Source organism: Rhinolophus sinicus, chromosome 14 (assembly GCF_057876585.1).
Source record: "Rhinolophus sinicus isolate RSI-liver-muscle chromosome 14, RSI-T2T, whole genome shotgun sequence".
Lineage (NCBI taxonomy): Eukaryota > Metazoa > Chordata > Mammalia > Chiroptera > Rhinolophidae > Rhinolophus > Rhinolophus sinicus.
Window position 1 is genome coordinate 187,198,036 of NC_142514.1, and position 16,302 is coordinate 187,214,337.

Sequence of the window (16,302 nt, forward strand, 5' to 3'; positions counted from 1 at the left end):
CACCAACGGTAACCTTGCCTGTATCCCCCTTCCTGGCAGGACAGTGGGGGGTCCTGTGCGCCAGTGCCCCCAAACCCCCAGGCTCAAGCCTGGCCCCTCACCTCCCAGAGCTGCACCTGCACAGCATGGCTTGGACCCTTCCTGTGCCACGTAGTACACGGCCTCATGTGCTGTTACTCACAACTTAGACCCCACAGAGGCCTTTGCCTGTGAACCCCAATCCATCTGCTGCCACCTCCACCCACCAGTCCCTCCTGGAAGCCGGCCGCCAGCCCCGGAGATGCAAAGATGTCTCCTCGGGGCACGCACGACGAGGGCAGGACAAGCACACAGCTGGACAGCCGGGGCCCATCCAGTGAGGACACCCAGGGCCCCTGGCACTAGTGGGAGGTGACACTGAGTGGTCAGGAAGCAGAGCTCCCCCCAGAAGCCTGAGTGTGGAGCCCAGGTGCCACCCTGCAGTTATGGGAAGCCTCCAGATGGCACGTGGGTGAAGGTCTTAAGCCTCCATTGCACGTGACTACCACACAGGACGCCCCAGAGGAGAGGCAGGGGTGAGACGGGAAGGGGACACAGGAGGCCTTCTCATCGTCGGCCGTGGGGGCCTGAGGGAGGGATGAGGTGAGGAAGGTGCTGGCACATTGGCGGGGCTCCGGGGGGCAGCGACAGCACCCCTGTGATGGGAACCCCACTGACATGGTGGCTGGGGCAGGGACTTGCCGCCCTCACACCCACTCGGGTCAGGAAAGGCCAGAGGCCTGGCCCTCTAGGCTCACACGTCACACCCACGCCAAATCGCCTCCGTGTCCCCGTCCCAAGCAGCCTGAGCATATCCTGCCCACAAACACGATATCCGCCGGCCACCTGGCGCTTCCTTGCCCAGCTCCACTCCTCCCTCTGTGCTGCTCGGGTCCGCCCCCTCAGCTCACTGCCTATCCCCCACCTTCCCAGGGAGGTTCATCTGAGCCAGCGATTCTACCTGAGGCTGGGCCAGCTCTACAGGCCTGATTTATGGTCTCTCTGAAAGAAAGACGAAACTGTGGGGCTATAAAACCAGGCCTGAGGGGGCCCAGCCCCTTGTCTTTATGGCTCTGGCCTTTATTTCCTGCCGTCCAGGTATAATGTCCAGGCCCAGACAGTGGGTGCTGGGAGGGCTGCAGGGGAACGAGGTGGAGGCCTCGGCTGAGCCCCCGCGCCCAGGCTGGATAACTCCTGACAGCTGCCCAGCCCTCACCAAGGGCCTAGCCATGGCAGAGCGCTCAGGCAGAGCCACAGGTGTGACCCCATACTATGCCTGGGGGTGTCCAGCTCTGGGCGCCCAGAGGGGTCCACACTGCACTGCAGCCACTCCTCCGGGCAGAGGGTCCCGCATCTGTGGCAGGACACACGTACTGGGCCCCTTGCCCAGTCACTCCACGGACACACCCTGGGCCTACTCATCCCTGCTCCTCGGTCCCCAGCAAGGCCAGTCGCCAACACCCTCAGGCACACAATCTTAAAATGGTTCCTCTGCTTAAGTCTTTGTTTACATTAAAATGGCCCAGTTCTCTGGTGAGTTCCAGGAGGCTGGGGTCACAGACGGGAGCCGAGTCCAGGGGCTCAAGGCCCACTGCCCCCTCGCCTGCTTCCGGAAACTTCCTTCCCCCCACCGCTCTCAGGCTCCGCCTCCTCCAGCCCCCAGCTCTGGGGCAGCCTGTCACAGCAGTCTTGGGGTGAGGGTTGCAAGGGGCCGTCTCGCCGGGCTCCCCACCGGGCAATGAGGGGCCTCAGCACAGGTGCAGCCTGTGTTGGGCAGTGGCTGGGCCTTCTGGAAGCTGAGCTGGCGCTGGGGTCCAGACCACGGTGGTCCTCAGCAGCCACCATCAGGGAGCCCCGAGCCCCGTGGGTGCTGAGAGTGGCCAAGACACACTGGCGCCGCACAAGCAGGGCCCTGACCCCTGTGGGGACAGCCACCTGGGACCCTTACTCCTCCCTCCCACACTAGCCCCCATGGCAGGGTGGGGGGAGTGGCTGCAGGAAAAAGAAGAAAGGCCAGAGGAGTGGAACGGCAGGGCTGGCCACTGCGGCCAGGAGACAAGGGGCCCACAGGACTGACCACGCCTGGCCTCCTCTCCCCTGGCCCAGCCCAGGATGTGACCTTCCGTGGCACCTCATGGGACCTTGGAGAAGGGAGGTGGGCTTGCCCCCGCCTGGTGCCCACCCTGTCAGCCGCCTGGCATTTCCCAGGAGCAGAAGTTACGACAGGCGAGCAAGTCTGCTATGGAACGTGGCTCCTCCACATTCCGGAAGATCCGCAGAGCAAAGGTCCCAGGAGTCTCACGGGCCAGGCCACCTCGGGGCCAGGGCTCATGAGCAGTTGCCGGCGCCCAGAATGGGCACGAGCCTGTATTTACCCAGGTGGACACAGAGCTGGATGCACTGACAAGATGACCGCAACAGGGCCGCCACGATGGGCACCATCACCTGAATGAGCGAGGCTGCCGCCGGGATCTGCCGGTTGAAATGCTTCTGCCTCTGCTTCTGCTGGACCTTCAGGGCGAAACCGGAGCCAAGAATCCCCTGGGAAGGGACACAAACCGGGGCTCACAGCCACTCGGGCAGCCACACGACTGGGCTCGCCCTGCAGGTCACGGGAGCTGTGGAGATGGGTGGGCACCGGGTCGCCGGTTCGGGAAGGCCAGGCCTGCCCAGCACTGCAGGCCCCACAGATGAGGCCGCACCTTTGGCCAGCCTGCTGGGGAGGAAGGGAATCCCCAGGAGGAGGACCACTGCTGCACCCAGGCTCGTTAATGGCATGGAAAGGACCAGCTCAGCGGGTAGGGAGCTCCCCATCCATAGAGGGGATCAAGTCATACACATACACATTCACAATAGTGCCCTACAGCCATGTGACACGTACATATGGACAACCCATATGCACACGCACATGACACATACACATACTGCTAACATGTAACATACGTTCACACACAATGCATATGCTGTACCCTGCCCCCCACACACACACAATGAACTAGATTTTAACCCTCACGGGCTATGATTTCTGGAACTGACATGGACCAAAGACCCTCCCAGGCCACAGCGCAGGGCCACTTGCTGCCTCACCAGGCACATACCTGCCACCTCTGGTGGTCACGTGGTAGCTGCTATTGGTGCCTCCCTACCACTCAGGGGCTGAATAAGCCAGCCTGCACCCCTGTCTGCCGGGAAAGGCCCTCACCTAGCCACCTTGTCACAAAGGACCACACTGGGTCCCATGACAGGCGAGCTGGGCTCTGGCTGCACTGCCCCGTAAGGAGGTCTGCTCACAGCGGGAAGCCCCTGCCTGCCCCTCAGCCCGGGAGGCTTCTCACACCCAGCATGGGTCACCTACCGCTGGGAGCGCGAAGAAGGAGATGGCGAAGACGGAGAAGCAGGAGGCGATGGTCTTCCCGACCCACGTCTGGGGCACCTTGTCCCCGTAGCCGATGGTGGTGACCGTGACCTGCAAGGGGGAGGGGCAGTGGTCAGCAATCAAGGCCCCAGAACCACTGGACGGGCATCTGTCCAGCCTGAACCCACCTCTACCCACAACATGCCATCCTGCGAACAGCAGCTGGGGACAGTCCCATCACCAGATGGCACCACCCAGTCAGAGCTCCAGGGCCAGTGCCACTGAGTGGCCTCCCAAACCACACGGTGGAACCGGAACAAGCTCACAGGGGAGGGGGTGGGGGGCACAGGCGCTTGCCCGGTGCAGGACCAGGGCTTGCCACTGGACAGGAGGCCAGGAGGCCCGCCCCCCCACCCTCACCCCCGCCAGCCCCATCCCGGCAGAGGCTGCCACCCAGGCCACCGACGTCGCTGAGCACTGGCCCCCAGGAGGCCGGTCCTCGACAAAGAGCTGGACGGGGATGACACGCCACTTCCTGACGCCACCCGGCACCACATGTTTCATGTGTCCTTTTTTCTGAGAGAATCAGATGCAGCTCAATCCTTCTTCTCGGTGGGGGAGCCGTCCGTCCAAGGCTTGTGGTGGGACAATGGGAGTAGGGGCCGCGCCCACCCTGCCCACACCCGGGACTCGCCTCCTGCTGGCATCTGAAGGGTGAGCCTGAAGATGCCATCCTGCAGGGGCACGAGGGGCCACCCTGGCTGGGCCAGCCGCTCAGCCCCTCATCCCTGGCCCATCCCGACTCCCCGAGTCTGGGCCGTGGGCTGCCCACTGGGTTTTCCAGGAGCTGGATCTGAGCCCGGCAAGGGGACCTAGTGAGCCCCCGAGTCACAGCGTGTCCTGTGGGCACATGTGCTCACACCCGCACCCTAGGACAGCAGGGATGGTGGCCCAGAGTGTCCATGTGGCTCCCAGGGGCCTGTGGGAGGTCGTCTTGGCTGGATCTGCTGCCCTGTGCATTTGCTTGGGCACCCCGGCTTCTCCCCTCTGGGAACCCCAGTCCAGCCAAGGGAGGAGTCTGTGTGGAGCCTCGTTCTCCTTCCCCCCCGAAGCCGGTGTGAGGAGTGGGGGACATGGCGGCAGGACCTGGGAGGGCCACTGAACAGACTCCATCAGCCTGAAGGTGAGGCAGACAGGCCCACACACGGCACCTGCGAGCCCTCAGAGCCATGGGCGAGATGACAGGCCTGGCTGTGGGAACAGAAGGACCACAGCACAGGAGACTGAGCGACACAGAGGGCACGTGGACAGGGGTGTCGGGGCGCATGGGTCAGCTCCCGTGACCAGGGACGTGACTGGCTGACCACTGCTGAGCCTGCCTGGCCTGTCTCCAGTGCTGAGTGCCCCTCACAGGACCCCAACTGTGCATCTACTTGTGGTCCTGGTCCTCTGTGCTCTCGAGTCGCCTCCCGCAACTGACCACATGGAGCATTTCCCTGTCACGCCACTGTCCTTCAAACGCACGTCCCGTCCCACATGGGCACTGAGCCGCTCCCTGTCTGGACCTCCGAGCCTATGCACGTGGGCACACACCCGCAAACCTGCCTTACACACAGACAGGACACCACACACGTGCACACACACACACACACTGAGCCATGTAAGGGCCTGGTGTGCAAGGCTGCAACATGGCACTCACACGTGCATGCTGTCACACACACGTACACACACCGGGAGCAGGACCCAGGTACCTGCAGGGTGCCATGGGCAGGGATGACAGCCAGCTGGCAGATAAGGGGACCACGGGGGAGCCTGGAGCCCCTCGCCTCTGCAGAGGGCTCGGCACTCGGATCAAGGAGAGATCTGGGCAAGGAGAGATCTGGGCAGCAAACGGGCGGGCACTTGGGACACTGCAGCCAGCCCTCTCCCGGGAAATACCATAGTTTTCCATAAACTTGTTTTACTTACGTAAGCACTCATTAACATACACACAATAAACATCTATTATTACTTTCCTGAACATGGCAGCATGTTTAAAACGTCTGAGTCTTCTAATGATCCGAGCATCAGAGCTACGGCTCACAGGAACAACCACTCTCTGGGGTCTCCGACCTTTGTTGAACGTGTAAAGGGTCCTGAGAAGAGCTGCCGGGCAGGGAGTGAGCGGCTGGGCGGCCTCTGAGACAGGCGCAGCCTGGGGGGCCGATTTGAAGGGGCTGCCAGAAAAGTCAGGCATTGAGAAAAATAACATGTAATGCAACCTTTTAAATGATCAAGATTAATGCAAAAATCCCACAGTGAAACCCACAGTGACCAGGAAATGAATGCAGGTGGGGGAGGGAAGGGCTGGCTACAAGGCCCCAGAGAGCAGAGTGAGTGGGTGGCAGGCCAGCATGCCTGAGACCACCTCCCTTAGCACACAAGAGTCCTGCAGGGTCCCTTGGCCTGGTCCCACACCCATCTGGGAGGTGTTGGGACTCCCTGCTGGCTGGTGAGCACAAGTTGGGGTGCCCTGGGCCAGGTGTCCCCCTCCCTCGTGTGGAGAGCACACGCCCAGATCTCAGGATGGCCTGGGCCCCTCAGACCCTGTCACAGACCCTCTTTGTCAAGTTAACGACGTCCTTTCAGCTCTTTGAGGAAACGGCCCATCCCCACAGAGCTGTTTGTTTTTCCTGAATTTACAGACACAAGCAGCTCAGGAATGGGTCATTTTATAGCTGCTGTGCTCGGAACTTGCCCCCAACCCGGGCTATCCAAATGCAGATCTGCACGTCTCCTAGGCCGACAAACTCTGGGGGACACACAATCAGCCCTGGGCACAAGGCAGCTCACACGCAACGCCACAGACACACTTCGGGCCCATCACAGGACCTCCTGGCTGGTAGGAGGGGGCCAAGCTGTCCTCGCCCTCTCAGGAGCCGGCGCTGGGGTGTGTGGTCACCTCTGAGACGTCACTCAAATTTCGAAGGACCGGAGGCATGAGAGAACCTTCTAGGCCCCTGTGCCCCCCACCCCCACGTTCTGCCCTGAGAAGCTAGCGCTGGTGTCATTGCATTCTCTCCTTTTTAAAGCAGCGTCCTGGAGGCTAGCCTCCAAGGGAGACGGGAGGGCCAGCCTAGAAACCTTGACCCCACTGGGCAGGCGGTCAGCCTGCGGCCACCCCCACAGGCCGGACACATCTGGAGATGTCATGACCATCTGTCCAGAGGGAAGGGGTGGCCAAGAGTGGGAGCAAGGACACTGCCAACGCTGACACTTAGGGACTCCCCAGGCATGGCACCGATGCTGAGTTAGGGCCCATGTTACAGAGGGGGAAACTGAGGCTGGGAGGGGGAGTGACTGGGCCCGAAGTCTCCGTGCTGGTAAGCTGACATGGACAAGGGCTGCACAACCCCACCCTGCACCATGACGCCAGGAAGGCGAGACAAAGCCGAAGCAAGTGGCTGCCCCCCGCCCCCCGTCATGGGCCAGGCCTCGCCCATCCTCCAGCTCCCACCCCGCCTGGAGGATGCGGGAAGGACGGGGCCAGAGGGCAGCCGTGGGGGAGAGAAGCCTGGGCAGAGGGAGGCTGGCTGGGCGGCAAGGCCATCTCAGGGTGTGACAGGCTGGAGCAGCGGGCCTGGGGCTCTTGTTTACCTTCTCATTCACGGAAACCTTAGAGCTCCGGTCGGCCTGGGCACCAAGCTGGTCCCATGCCCCTGCCCCAGTGTGCCTCACGGACCAGCCAACCACCAGCTGGATGCGGATACGACACTCGCGCTGTTGAGGAGGGCCTGTGCCTGGGGGCTCCTGTTACAGCACCACAGGGGCCATCAGAACCTCTTTCCCGCTTCCTGAGCAGTCCCTGGGGACCCCACACAGAGGCCGACACCATGCTGTGGACACCGGGTGCCATCCAGGCTGCCCCCACCCACAGCACAGCCCGCTCAAGGTCCCACATGCAGGAAGCCCTGAGGTCTCAGCTCAGATGTCACCTCCTCGGGAGGTCCCCTTCAGGGACCCCCACAAATCACTATGTGTAGACCATGACCATGCCTCCAAGAGTGAAAGACCAGGGCTGCCCAACCCTGCTGTAGCCCAGTGCCCAACGCCAGATCGTAAGTGGGGAAATGTGCCCTCATGGCATAAGGACATCATTGCCCATGGGAAGTCTCACAGCAACAGAAACAGGCACCGACTTCCTGGGACCGTGACATTCTCTGTGAGCCCCACGTTGGCCCGAGGAGCTAGACCCCATTGTCTGCTGTGCTCTGGATGAGGAAACTGAGGCATGGACCCTGGTCCAATCACGCTCCACCCTGGTCCCAAGGCCAGTTCAGTGGCACAGCTGACTGCACCCCGGGAACCTAGCTTCACTGTCTGCCCTCCCCATCTGCACCGCGCTGCCTGATGGAGGGCTGTCATTCATTCATGAGCCCCTGCCCCACTGCCAGGCTTGCCCAGGCCCTGGGGCTAGGGATCAGAAACACAAGGTCTCTGGGAACCCAAACCACATGCGCCAAGAGGGGCAACTCTGCGAGGAAAGTGCTGGAGGTGGGAAGCTGGTCAGGGAACAGAATAGGACCCTCAGGACCAGGAGGGCTGGAGCGTGATTGGACCATGGCAGCCATAAACACTTTAGTGTGAATTAGCTTGCTATGGGTCTGTCACCAGCATCTGGCTTTGGGGAACGCCAAAAGAACTGGGGCTGGTAACAGCCCTCTAAAATTTATAACAAGCCTTTACAGCATCCTGGCCAGGTGCCTGGCAGTCCCCAGCTTTCTGTGCTCCCACTGACCTCACTCTCTAACAATCCAGGGAAGTAGGTGCTCATCTTACACCCATTTTACAGATGGGCCCAGAGAGGTTGGGTAACCTGCCCAGGGCCACACAGCAAGTCAGTGGTGGAGCTAGAATGCTGCTCCACATCCAGCTCTAGCCCATGCTGCTGGCCACACCACTTCCTGTTTCGCTGTGTTTTCGGATGCTGACTACATTTTGTTTTCCTCAGGCTAAAGCTGGAAAGTTCTTACCCTCGCTGATATGAGCTGAACCCCACCCCAAAGGAAGTCAATCCTGTATACCACCCTCACTGAGCCTGCCAAGTCCATGTAAGAAATCCTCCCAGGTGCTGGCCAGTGGGCAGTTGATGGACCTGCCCTGTGGACTCCTACTCATCCTGCAAAACCCAGCTATAAAGGCCCTTCCTTGGGGAGGGCTCTCTGGCTGGGCCCCCAGAGCCCACACTTCTTACCCCCCACCAGATGGTCTACAGCACAGACTGGACAGGGGCTGGCGGTGGCCTGGGTTCCTGCAGACCCTCCGTTCTCAGCTGCATAGCCCTCCCAGGCTTTGCAAGGAGTTCTAGGCAGAGGAAGAGCCCTGGAACGGGTGGGGTCTGAGTGCTAGGGTGGGGGCCTGGCCTGCTACCCCTGGGCCCCTGGGGCCTCGGTTTCCTCAGATTTGGATGAGGTCCTGACACTGGACCCACCCAATTGGGCTTGCATGTGAGTATCGGGGCGGGGGGCTGTCCTCACCCAGGCCCCCACTCAGTCCCCAGACCCCTCTGACCTCACCCTGCCACGATGTAATACAGCCTGGGAGGCTGGAACTTTCTGGGGCTGCCAGCAAAGGAGAGAGTGAATAGGAATCAGACTATTTTAAATGGTGGCTGAGATGGAGGGACAAGCTCCCAGGTTTTCACTCTAAATTCTAAATTTAGATATAGGGGGTAAACAGAGCCCAGCAGCCTCTGATTTTAGAGGCCCCCGGGCGCTAAACAGAGGACTCCGTGTTTGCGAGAACTGCTTTTTCTGCACTCAAACTTTAACACAAACAAATGCATTTTGTTCCAAGGGCAAAGAAAAAAGTCTAAATCCTCCCCAAATACCAGCAGCCAGGCGTGGGGCGCCACACGTGGAGGAGCAGGGAGCTCTCACGCCAGAGCCGGGCACCCCCACCCCCTGGGGCTGGGGGAGGAGGAGACACTCAGCCCCTCAGCATCTTTGCTGCACAGCGTGGAAACTGAGGCTCGGTGAGGGGAGGGACCTTCTCACGAAGTCCGCCTGGGACACCTGCTCTCCTGGGCTGAACAGTGTCCCCCCGAAATGCTGTCTATCCAGACCTCGGGAATATGGACTTCTTTGGAAAGGGCCCTTGTCGAGGTGATTAAGGGTCTCGAGAAGACAGCATCCTGGGTCACCCAGGTGGACCCCAAATCCAGTGACAAGTGTCCTTAGAAGAGACAGAAGATGTGGCCACAAGCCCAGGAGCACCCGGAGCGCCCAGAAGCAGGAAGGGGCAGGAAGGAGCTTCCCCCAGCACTTCAGGGGGAGCACAGCCCCGAGACACCTTGACCTCGGACTTCTGGGCTCCAGGACTGGGAGAACACAGGTCATCTGTTTCAGGCCCCAGTCTGTGGGGCTTCACTGTGACAGCCCCAGGAGACTAATAAATCCACCCACTGTCCCAGGTGCCACAGCATGAACTGCCCTGGAGCACATCAGCTCATCCACACACCCTTGTAACAAACACTGGCTGAGTCTAGGACCTGAGGATATCTGGGCCTCCCCCATCCCCACGGCACCTACAGCCCGACGGGCACACGAGTGTCTGCTCTCTAAAGGAAACGCAGGGGACGGCACTTCCCACACCTCCGACGCCCTGTGTGTAAGAGGCTGGTCCGGCTCCTGGGCAGCCCCGGTGCATATCAGAAATGGCCTCGCCTGTGGCCCTGGCTGCTAGAGCCCAGTGGCAGCCCCACCTATTAGGTGCATGCCCTTCATCTGTCTGCCCAGGCAGGGAGCCTGGGCCTGGCAGGGGTGGCACTGGCGCCCATGGTGGGGAGAACGAAACCAGAACAAAGGAAACTGATAGAAAGCAACTGCTGGAGCACAGATGCAAACTGGCTGACAGCCCCCAGTCAGGCCGACCCGGCTTACGTTTCTGGAGCTCTATGTGTCCGAGCGGCGCCAGGAACACAGCCCATAACTCAAGCCTTGGGGGCCGCCTGGACAGCTGCAGGGGCAGCCGCTGCTATGAATGGAGCCGTTTGCCCCAGGGCCTGGGCGGCGGGGGGCCCAGGGTGGCCCAGGGCCTGAAGGGAACAATGGCCAGGCCGGGGCCCACAGTGGCCGAGGCTGGGGCTGCAGCTGACGGCGAGGGCTGGGGCACCGGTGCCAAGCTGGGCACAAAGGGGCCGTTTTCCCGGCCGGCGGGCGGATGTTTGCACAGGTGTGGGAGTGGGCGCGCCGCTGTGCCTTGGGCGGGGGGTAGGGGGGCAGCCTTGCTGCTCGCAGCTCCAGGAACAGCCGGGAATGCAGGGGGGCAGCGCCAAGGCTGGGCACTGCTGAGCGGCGGGCATTCACCCCCATGCTTCCAGTCCCCCAGGAATCCTCCCAGCTCAGGGTAGCCTGTCCCCTGCCTGTCACCAGGACAGGTCCTCTGTGCCCACCACAGGCAGGCTCCCTGCTGGGGGCTCAGCCCTCCCTCCCAAACCTGCTCGGGCCTGCCACAAGTGGGCCTGTGGGGCACAGACTGTCAGACAGGCGCTGAAACCGGGGCCTTCCCCAATCCGGGAGCTGGGTTAGCATGCCCTTGCCTTCACTGAACAGCCTGGCACTTTGGAAGCTTCCAGAAAACACACTGACTCAGCCAATGTCAGGAGCCCTCCCTGAGGGCCTGGCCTCACTGGGTAAGGATGCAGAAAGAATAGGGGCACGTGCCTGCCTGGAGCCACAGAGTGGCTTCCTGCCCCACCTGGACAAGCTGGGAGGGGCGTGGGGAGCCCTGGAGAGAGAAAAGCTCCTCCGCTTTGTGGAGGGAAACAGGCAGGACCCACACGGTCAGGTCCTGGGCACCCCCGACACGGTCAGGTCCTGGGCACCCCCTCGTGCAGGCTGTGACCCTCTCCTCTCCCTGGCCTGAGCAAGCCTGAATATCAGCCCCCAAGTTCAAAGGGGTTCCCACTTGGCCACTCTCCGCCTCCAGCAGCTCATAATGGGCCAGTGTCCACCTGCTGTCGCCCACACCACTGCTCCAGGCTCTGTCCTGGACCCTCCTGGGGCACTAGCTCCTGGCAGCCCCAGAGCCCTTTGAAGGAGGCCGTGTTGTGCCCTACCGGAGAGGTGGGGAGCGCGAGGCCTGGCCCGTGCCCTGACCTTTCCCCCAGCATGTGTCCTGCCTGGCCACCTCCAGCCTTAAACCCCAGCTCGGCCCAGGCAGGGTATCCAGCATTCGGGCTTGGAGTCCCCGTCAGTGAGGCATAAAATCTCGAGAAACGAGAGCCCAAGGGTCCACAGGCGACGTCCTGCCCCGTCCTCTGCCCTGCGGCCCCCACACAGGACAGCCCCTCCTGAAGGCCCCGACTTACCACCCCCCACCACAGGGCGTCCGCGTAGCTGCCAAACTCCACGCGGCCCGACTCGTTCACAGCGTCCTTCTCAGCCAGGTACACGAAGTAGGAGGAGAAGATGAGGCCCAGGAAACCGATGTACAGGGTGGTGATCAGCTCCTGGGGGGCGGGGGGGGGGGTCAGCACACATAGGCACCTGGGGCCACTGGGAGAGGCTCTGGACAGACATCCCAGCAGCGCCAACAGGTACCAGACAGCTCTGCATAAACCCCGGCACGTCTCACACACGGACGCCGAACGTCAAAATAACCTATTTCCAACAACTGTCCGTAAATGGCCGCGGTGGGGTTTCACCCTCCAGGAGCCAGGCGGGCCCCCGGCATAGCCATGGCAGAAGGGTGGGCTCTGCACATGGGCACAGGCTTGGCCAAGCACCCAGCTCCCCTTCCCGCAGAGCCCAGGAGAGATGAACGGTTTTAGATTTCAGAGCCTCTTGGACCTTTTTCCATCTTGCATGTCTGTCCTTTCATCTGCCCGACAGTCTCTTGTCCCCAACTCGAAGGTATATGGGCACAGCATCAGCCTGGCAGGCCAGGCTCGGCTGAGATGCCGCACAGACCCAGTCCTCTTCACCCCTCCCAGGCCCCGCACCCCCCCAGGAGCTGATCACCTGGCGGTGGATGAAGACCACAGAGCCCAGCAGCCTCCAGGTGCCGCCCTGGCGGTCCACGTGCAGCATCCGCAGGATCTGGAGGAAGCGGATGCCCCTGCGAAGAAGACGTCTCGTGTCCCCACCGGGCACCCCACCCACCCCGCCAGGCGCCTCCATTAGCCAGAGGGTAAGCCCTCCTCAAGCACAGGGCCCTCAGTCCCCAGACCACCTTCTCGGGAGGCCCTGGGTCACCCATTTACAGATGAGCAGACTGAGGTCCCCGGGGGGGTCATAGTTTGAGTCCCGGAAATGAGTGAGAGCTCGTGTCAGGTCTGGAACCCTGACTCCGCTCGAGCCCCGAGCCGGTCTTCCCCACCCCCACCCCCAGCAGGCTGCCCCATGGCTCTCGCACCCCCAACTGGGAAAGCCTGCAGCCCGGACGTACCTGATGGCCGAGGTGGCAAACACCTGCCCTTTGGAGCCCACGCAGAGGACGACCATGGAGGCCACGACCACGATGAGGTCTGGGGAGGCAGCGGGTCCCCACTGTCACCAGCCAGGCGTCTGGCTCAGGGGAAGGAGCCTGGCGGTCAGGCGGGACAGGGCCCCACAAAAGGGACACAGGGACGCCTCATTTGGGAAACCCAGCCCTCTGCCTTGGGCACGTGCAGAGCCTGCCCGATCCCACCTCCCAGCCCAGCCCACAGGCTGCTGAGGGCATCAGATGCCCACGCCGTGCCAAGCATAAGCAAAACCCATCCTGTAGTGGTGTCTGAGGACAGGGGACCTGACCACCGAGGCTGGCTCCTGAACTAGGGGACTTGGCAGTTCACCCTACTGGCCTTGCAGTCTGGCCCTGTCACGGGCACAGTAGCCTTCAGTCTCTCAGTCCTCGGGGAAGCCACCGCTGGTTCTGGAATGGGGGTCCACCCCGCCAAATGCGCCCTTCCTGGTAGGGTGCCTAGCCCTGGCCTGGAAACCCGGGGGTGAGGCTTCCGTGGGGACAGACGTGACTCACCGATGATGGAAATGGGCTTCCGGGCAAAGCGCAGCCGCCCCCAGACGCCCACGTACTTGCTGCGGCAGCCTGCTGACCAGAGGCGGACCACATACTCCGTCCCAAAGAACACCACCAGGACAATCTCCTGTGGGGACAGACAGGTGTGAGCTTACCTTGTGACAGGGCTCTGCCACCCGCACCAGTGGGCAGGCCCCTGGCACCGGGAGACTCTGCTCGGAGACACCACAATAGCAGCCGGCCTGCACCCTGTCTGCTAGGGGTGGGCTATGCCTACTGGACAGGCCAACAGCCTCCACTAGTGGACACCCATACAGGCCTGCTGCTCTGCAGACCAGGCCCCTTCCAGGCCCAGGGGATGTCCACACCAGGGCTCAGGAGCAGCTCTGGGTCACGTGGCCTCACCTGGCCCCCAAAACATGACATCCCACAGCCCACATTTTTCAGCTAGCACTCACTTAAACTGTTGAACCCCAAAGCTCTACACAGCCACACATCCCAATTTGGGGGTTGGAGAACATCCATCTTCATGGGCCTGTCCCTCTCAGTTTCCACAACCACCATGCCGCCAGGGACACTGTATCCAGGGACCTTGGCAGCCTTCGTGGGGGTTCTAGTGCAAGAGCAGCCCGGGGTTGGGGAGCTGGACAGCAGCAGGAGGGACAAAGGGTCTCAGAGGGCATCCCTGGCACTATCCTGAAAAGAGGGGCAGGTACGATGTCAGCTGTGAAACAGTGCCCCTCAGGGGACCCCTCCATGACCAGGGCTCTGGCAAAAGCTGTTTCAAACATCAGTCTTAGTCAGGGGACTTTGAGGAAGGGGCAGGCCAGAGGGCCAAATGCTAGCATTTGGGTTATAATGGACGGATAGACAGTGGACAGATGGATGTAAGGATGAAGGGAGAGAGAGGTGGGAGGATGGACGGGTAGACAGACAAAGACAGACGCCGTAGAAATCACATTCAAAAGGAAAGTGCTGTACATCAACAAATGGGATAACCTCGATGGAACCGACCCATTTCTAGAAACGCAAGACCTACCAAGACTAAATCACGTAGAAAAAGAAACTCTGAATAGGCCTATAACTAATAAGGAGATTGAATCAGTAATCAATCATCTCCCAACAAAGGCAGGCCCTGGACCTGATGGCTTTACTGGTGAATTTTACCGAACATTCAGAGAACTAATCCCAATTCTTCTCAAACTTTTCCCAAAAACTGAAGAGGAGGGAACACGTCCTAACTCATTCTGTGAGGTTGGCATTTCCGTGACACTGAAGTCAAAGACATGCAAGAAAACTACAGAACGATACCCTTTATGAACATTGTATGCAAAAGTCCTCAATAAAATACTAGCAAATGAGGTTCTGCCGCATATTGAACAGATTACACACAAGGACCACGTGGGACTTATTCCTGGAATGCAAGGATAATTCAACATATGAGCATCCATCATTGTAATACACCACATTAACAGAATTAAGGAAAACCCCACACGATTATTTCAATTGATGCAGAAAAGACATTAGACAAAATTCAACACCCTTTCATGATAAAAATACTCAACAAAATAAGAATAGAAGGAAACTACCTCCACATAATAAATGTCATATAGGAAAATCCTGCAGCAAACGTAATACTCATTGGTGAACGATGAAAGAGTTTCCTCTAAGATCAGGAACAAGGCCAGGTTGCCCACGCGCACCACTTCTAGTCAACACAGTCCTGGAAGTTCTAGCCACAGGAATCAGGCAAAAAAAAAAAAAAAAAAAAAAAAAAAAAAAAAAAAAAAAAGAAATAAAAGCTATCCAAATTGGAAAGGAAGAAGTAAAATTATCTGTTTTCAGGTGATATGATCTTACATGTAGAGAACCCTAATGGTTCCATGAAAAAACTGTTAGACCTAATAAACGAATTCAAAAAAATAGGATACAAAGTCCACACACGAAAATCAGTTGCATTTCTATGTCAGTGGCATTGTTTGTACAGACAATGGACAATCTGAAAAGGAAATTACAAAAACAATTCTGTTTACACTAGCATCGAAAAGAATAAAATACGAATTAAATAAGGAGGTGAAAGAGTGCTACAATGAAAACTGAAAAATACTGCTTAAGGAAATGAAAGCAGACACGTGTAAATGAAACATGTCCCGTGTTCACGGACTAGAAGGCTGCACCACTGCGAAGATGTCGATACGACTCAAACTGAACTACAGATTCAGTGCGATCCCTCTTAAAATCCTGATGACTTTTTTTTTTTTCTTTTTTTTTTTTTCCAGAAATAGAAAAAGTCATCTTAAATTCATATGGACTGTCAGGGGACCTTGAACAGCTCCAACAAAACGTGGTCCATCCATAGAACGGAGCCTTAAAAAGGAGGGGAAGTCTGACATGTGCTACAGCATGGACGGACCTTGAGGACGTGACGCTCCGTGAAGGAACCCACCCAGGCCTGCTTCTAGCTGATTCCCTGCCCTGTCCCCCCCGCCCCCCGGGAGCCCGGCCCTGGCAGGAGGCTTCTGCTCCCACTGGGTGACAGCAAGAGGTCCTGCTCCTATGCCCGACTTGTGCCTTCCCCGCCACATGGGGGTAGGGATGGCTGGACACTGCTGTCTGGTTCTCACGTTATTAGGGTGAAATAATACTTATTCAGCTTGTGTTTGGGGCAAGCTCATTGGATAACGGGTGGAAATGTGGCAAAGTTTCCTGCTTTCCTTTTGCAAAAAACATTCTCGGTTAGGAACACGGAGTCTTTCAGGGGGTTGGGGGCAGGGAATATGGTTGAGGGTGCCCTGGGAGATGGTGGGAGAGCAACGGGCTCTGGGGCCTCATGGTGGGGGTACTGGCCCCACCTCTGTCCTCAGCCTCGGGGACAGTGACCTTGGCTGGGAGCTGGTTGAGACCACTAGGGGCGGGGACACGTTCAC

At 59.5% G+C, this 16,302-nt stretch overlaps 1 protein-coding gene across 3 annotated transcripts in view; it reads right to left on the bottom strand.

Annotated features, from left to right (window-relative positions):
* Window positions 1–16,302, bottom strand: part of KCNQ1 (potassium voltage-gated channel subfamily Q member 1) — a 307,298-nt gene that overhangs the window by 213,992 nt on the left and 77,004 nt on the right. For 2 of the 3 annotated variants that reach the window (XM_019713689.3, XM_019713688.3), the window contains exons 3-8: window positions 13,376–13,502; window positions 12,803–12,881; window positions 12,376–12,472; window positions 11,724–11,864; window positions 3,374–3,484; window positions 2,464–2,559 (exon numbers count right to left, since the gene is read on the bottom strand). In XM_019713689.3, coding sequence (XP_019569248.2) covers window positions 2,464–2,559; window positions 3,374–3,484; window positions 11,724–11,864; window positions 12,376–12,472; window positions 12,803–12,881; window positions 13,376–13,502 — 651 coding nt within the window. The remainder of the gene's footprint in view (window positions 1–2,463; window positions 2,560–3,373; window positions 3,485–11,723; window positions 11,865–12,375; window positions 12,473–12,802; window positions 12,882–13,375; window positions 13,503–16,302) is intronic. The other variant, XM_088789796.1, reaches the window with a different exon arrangement.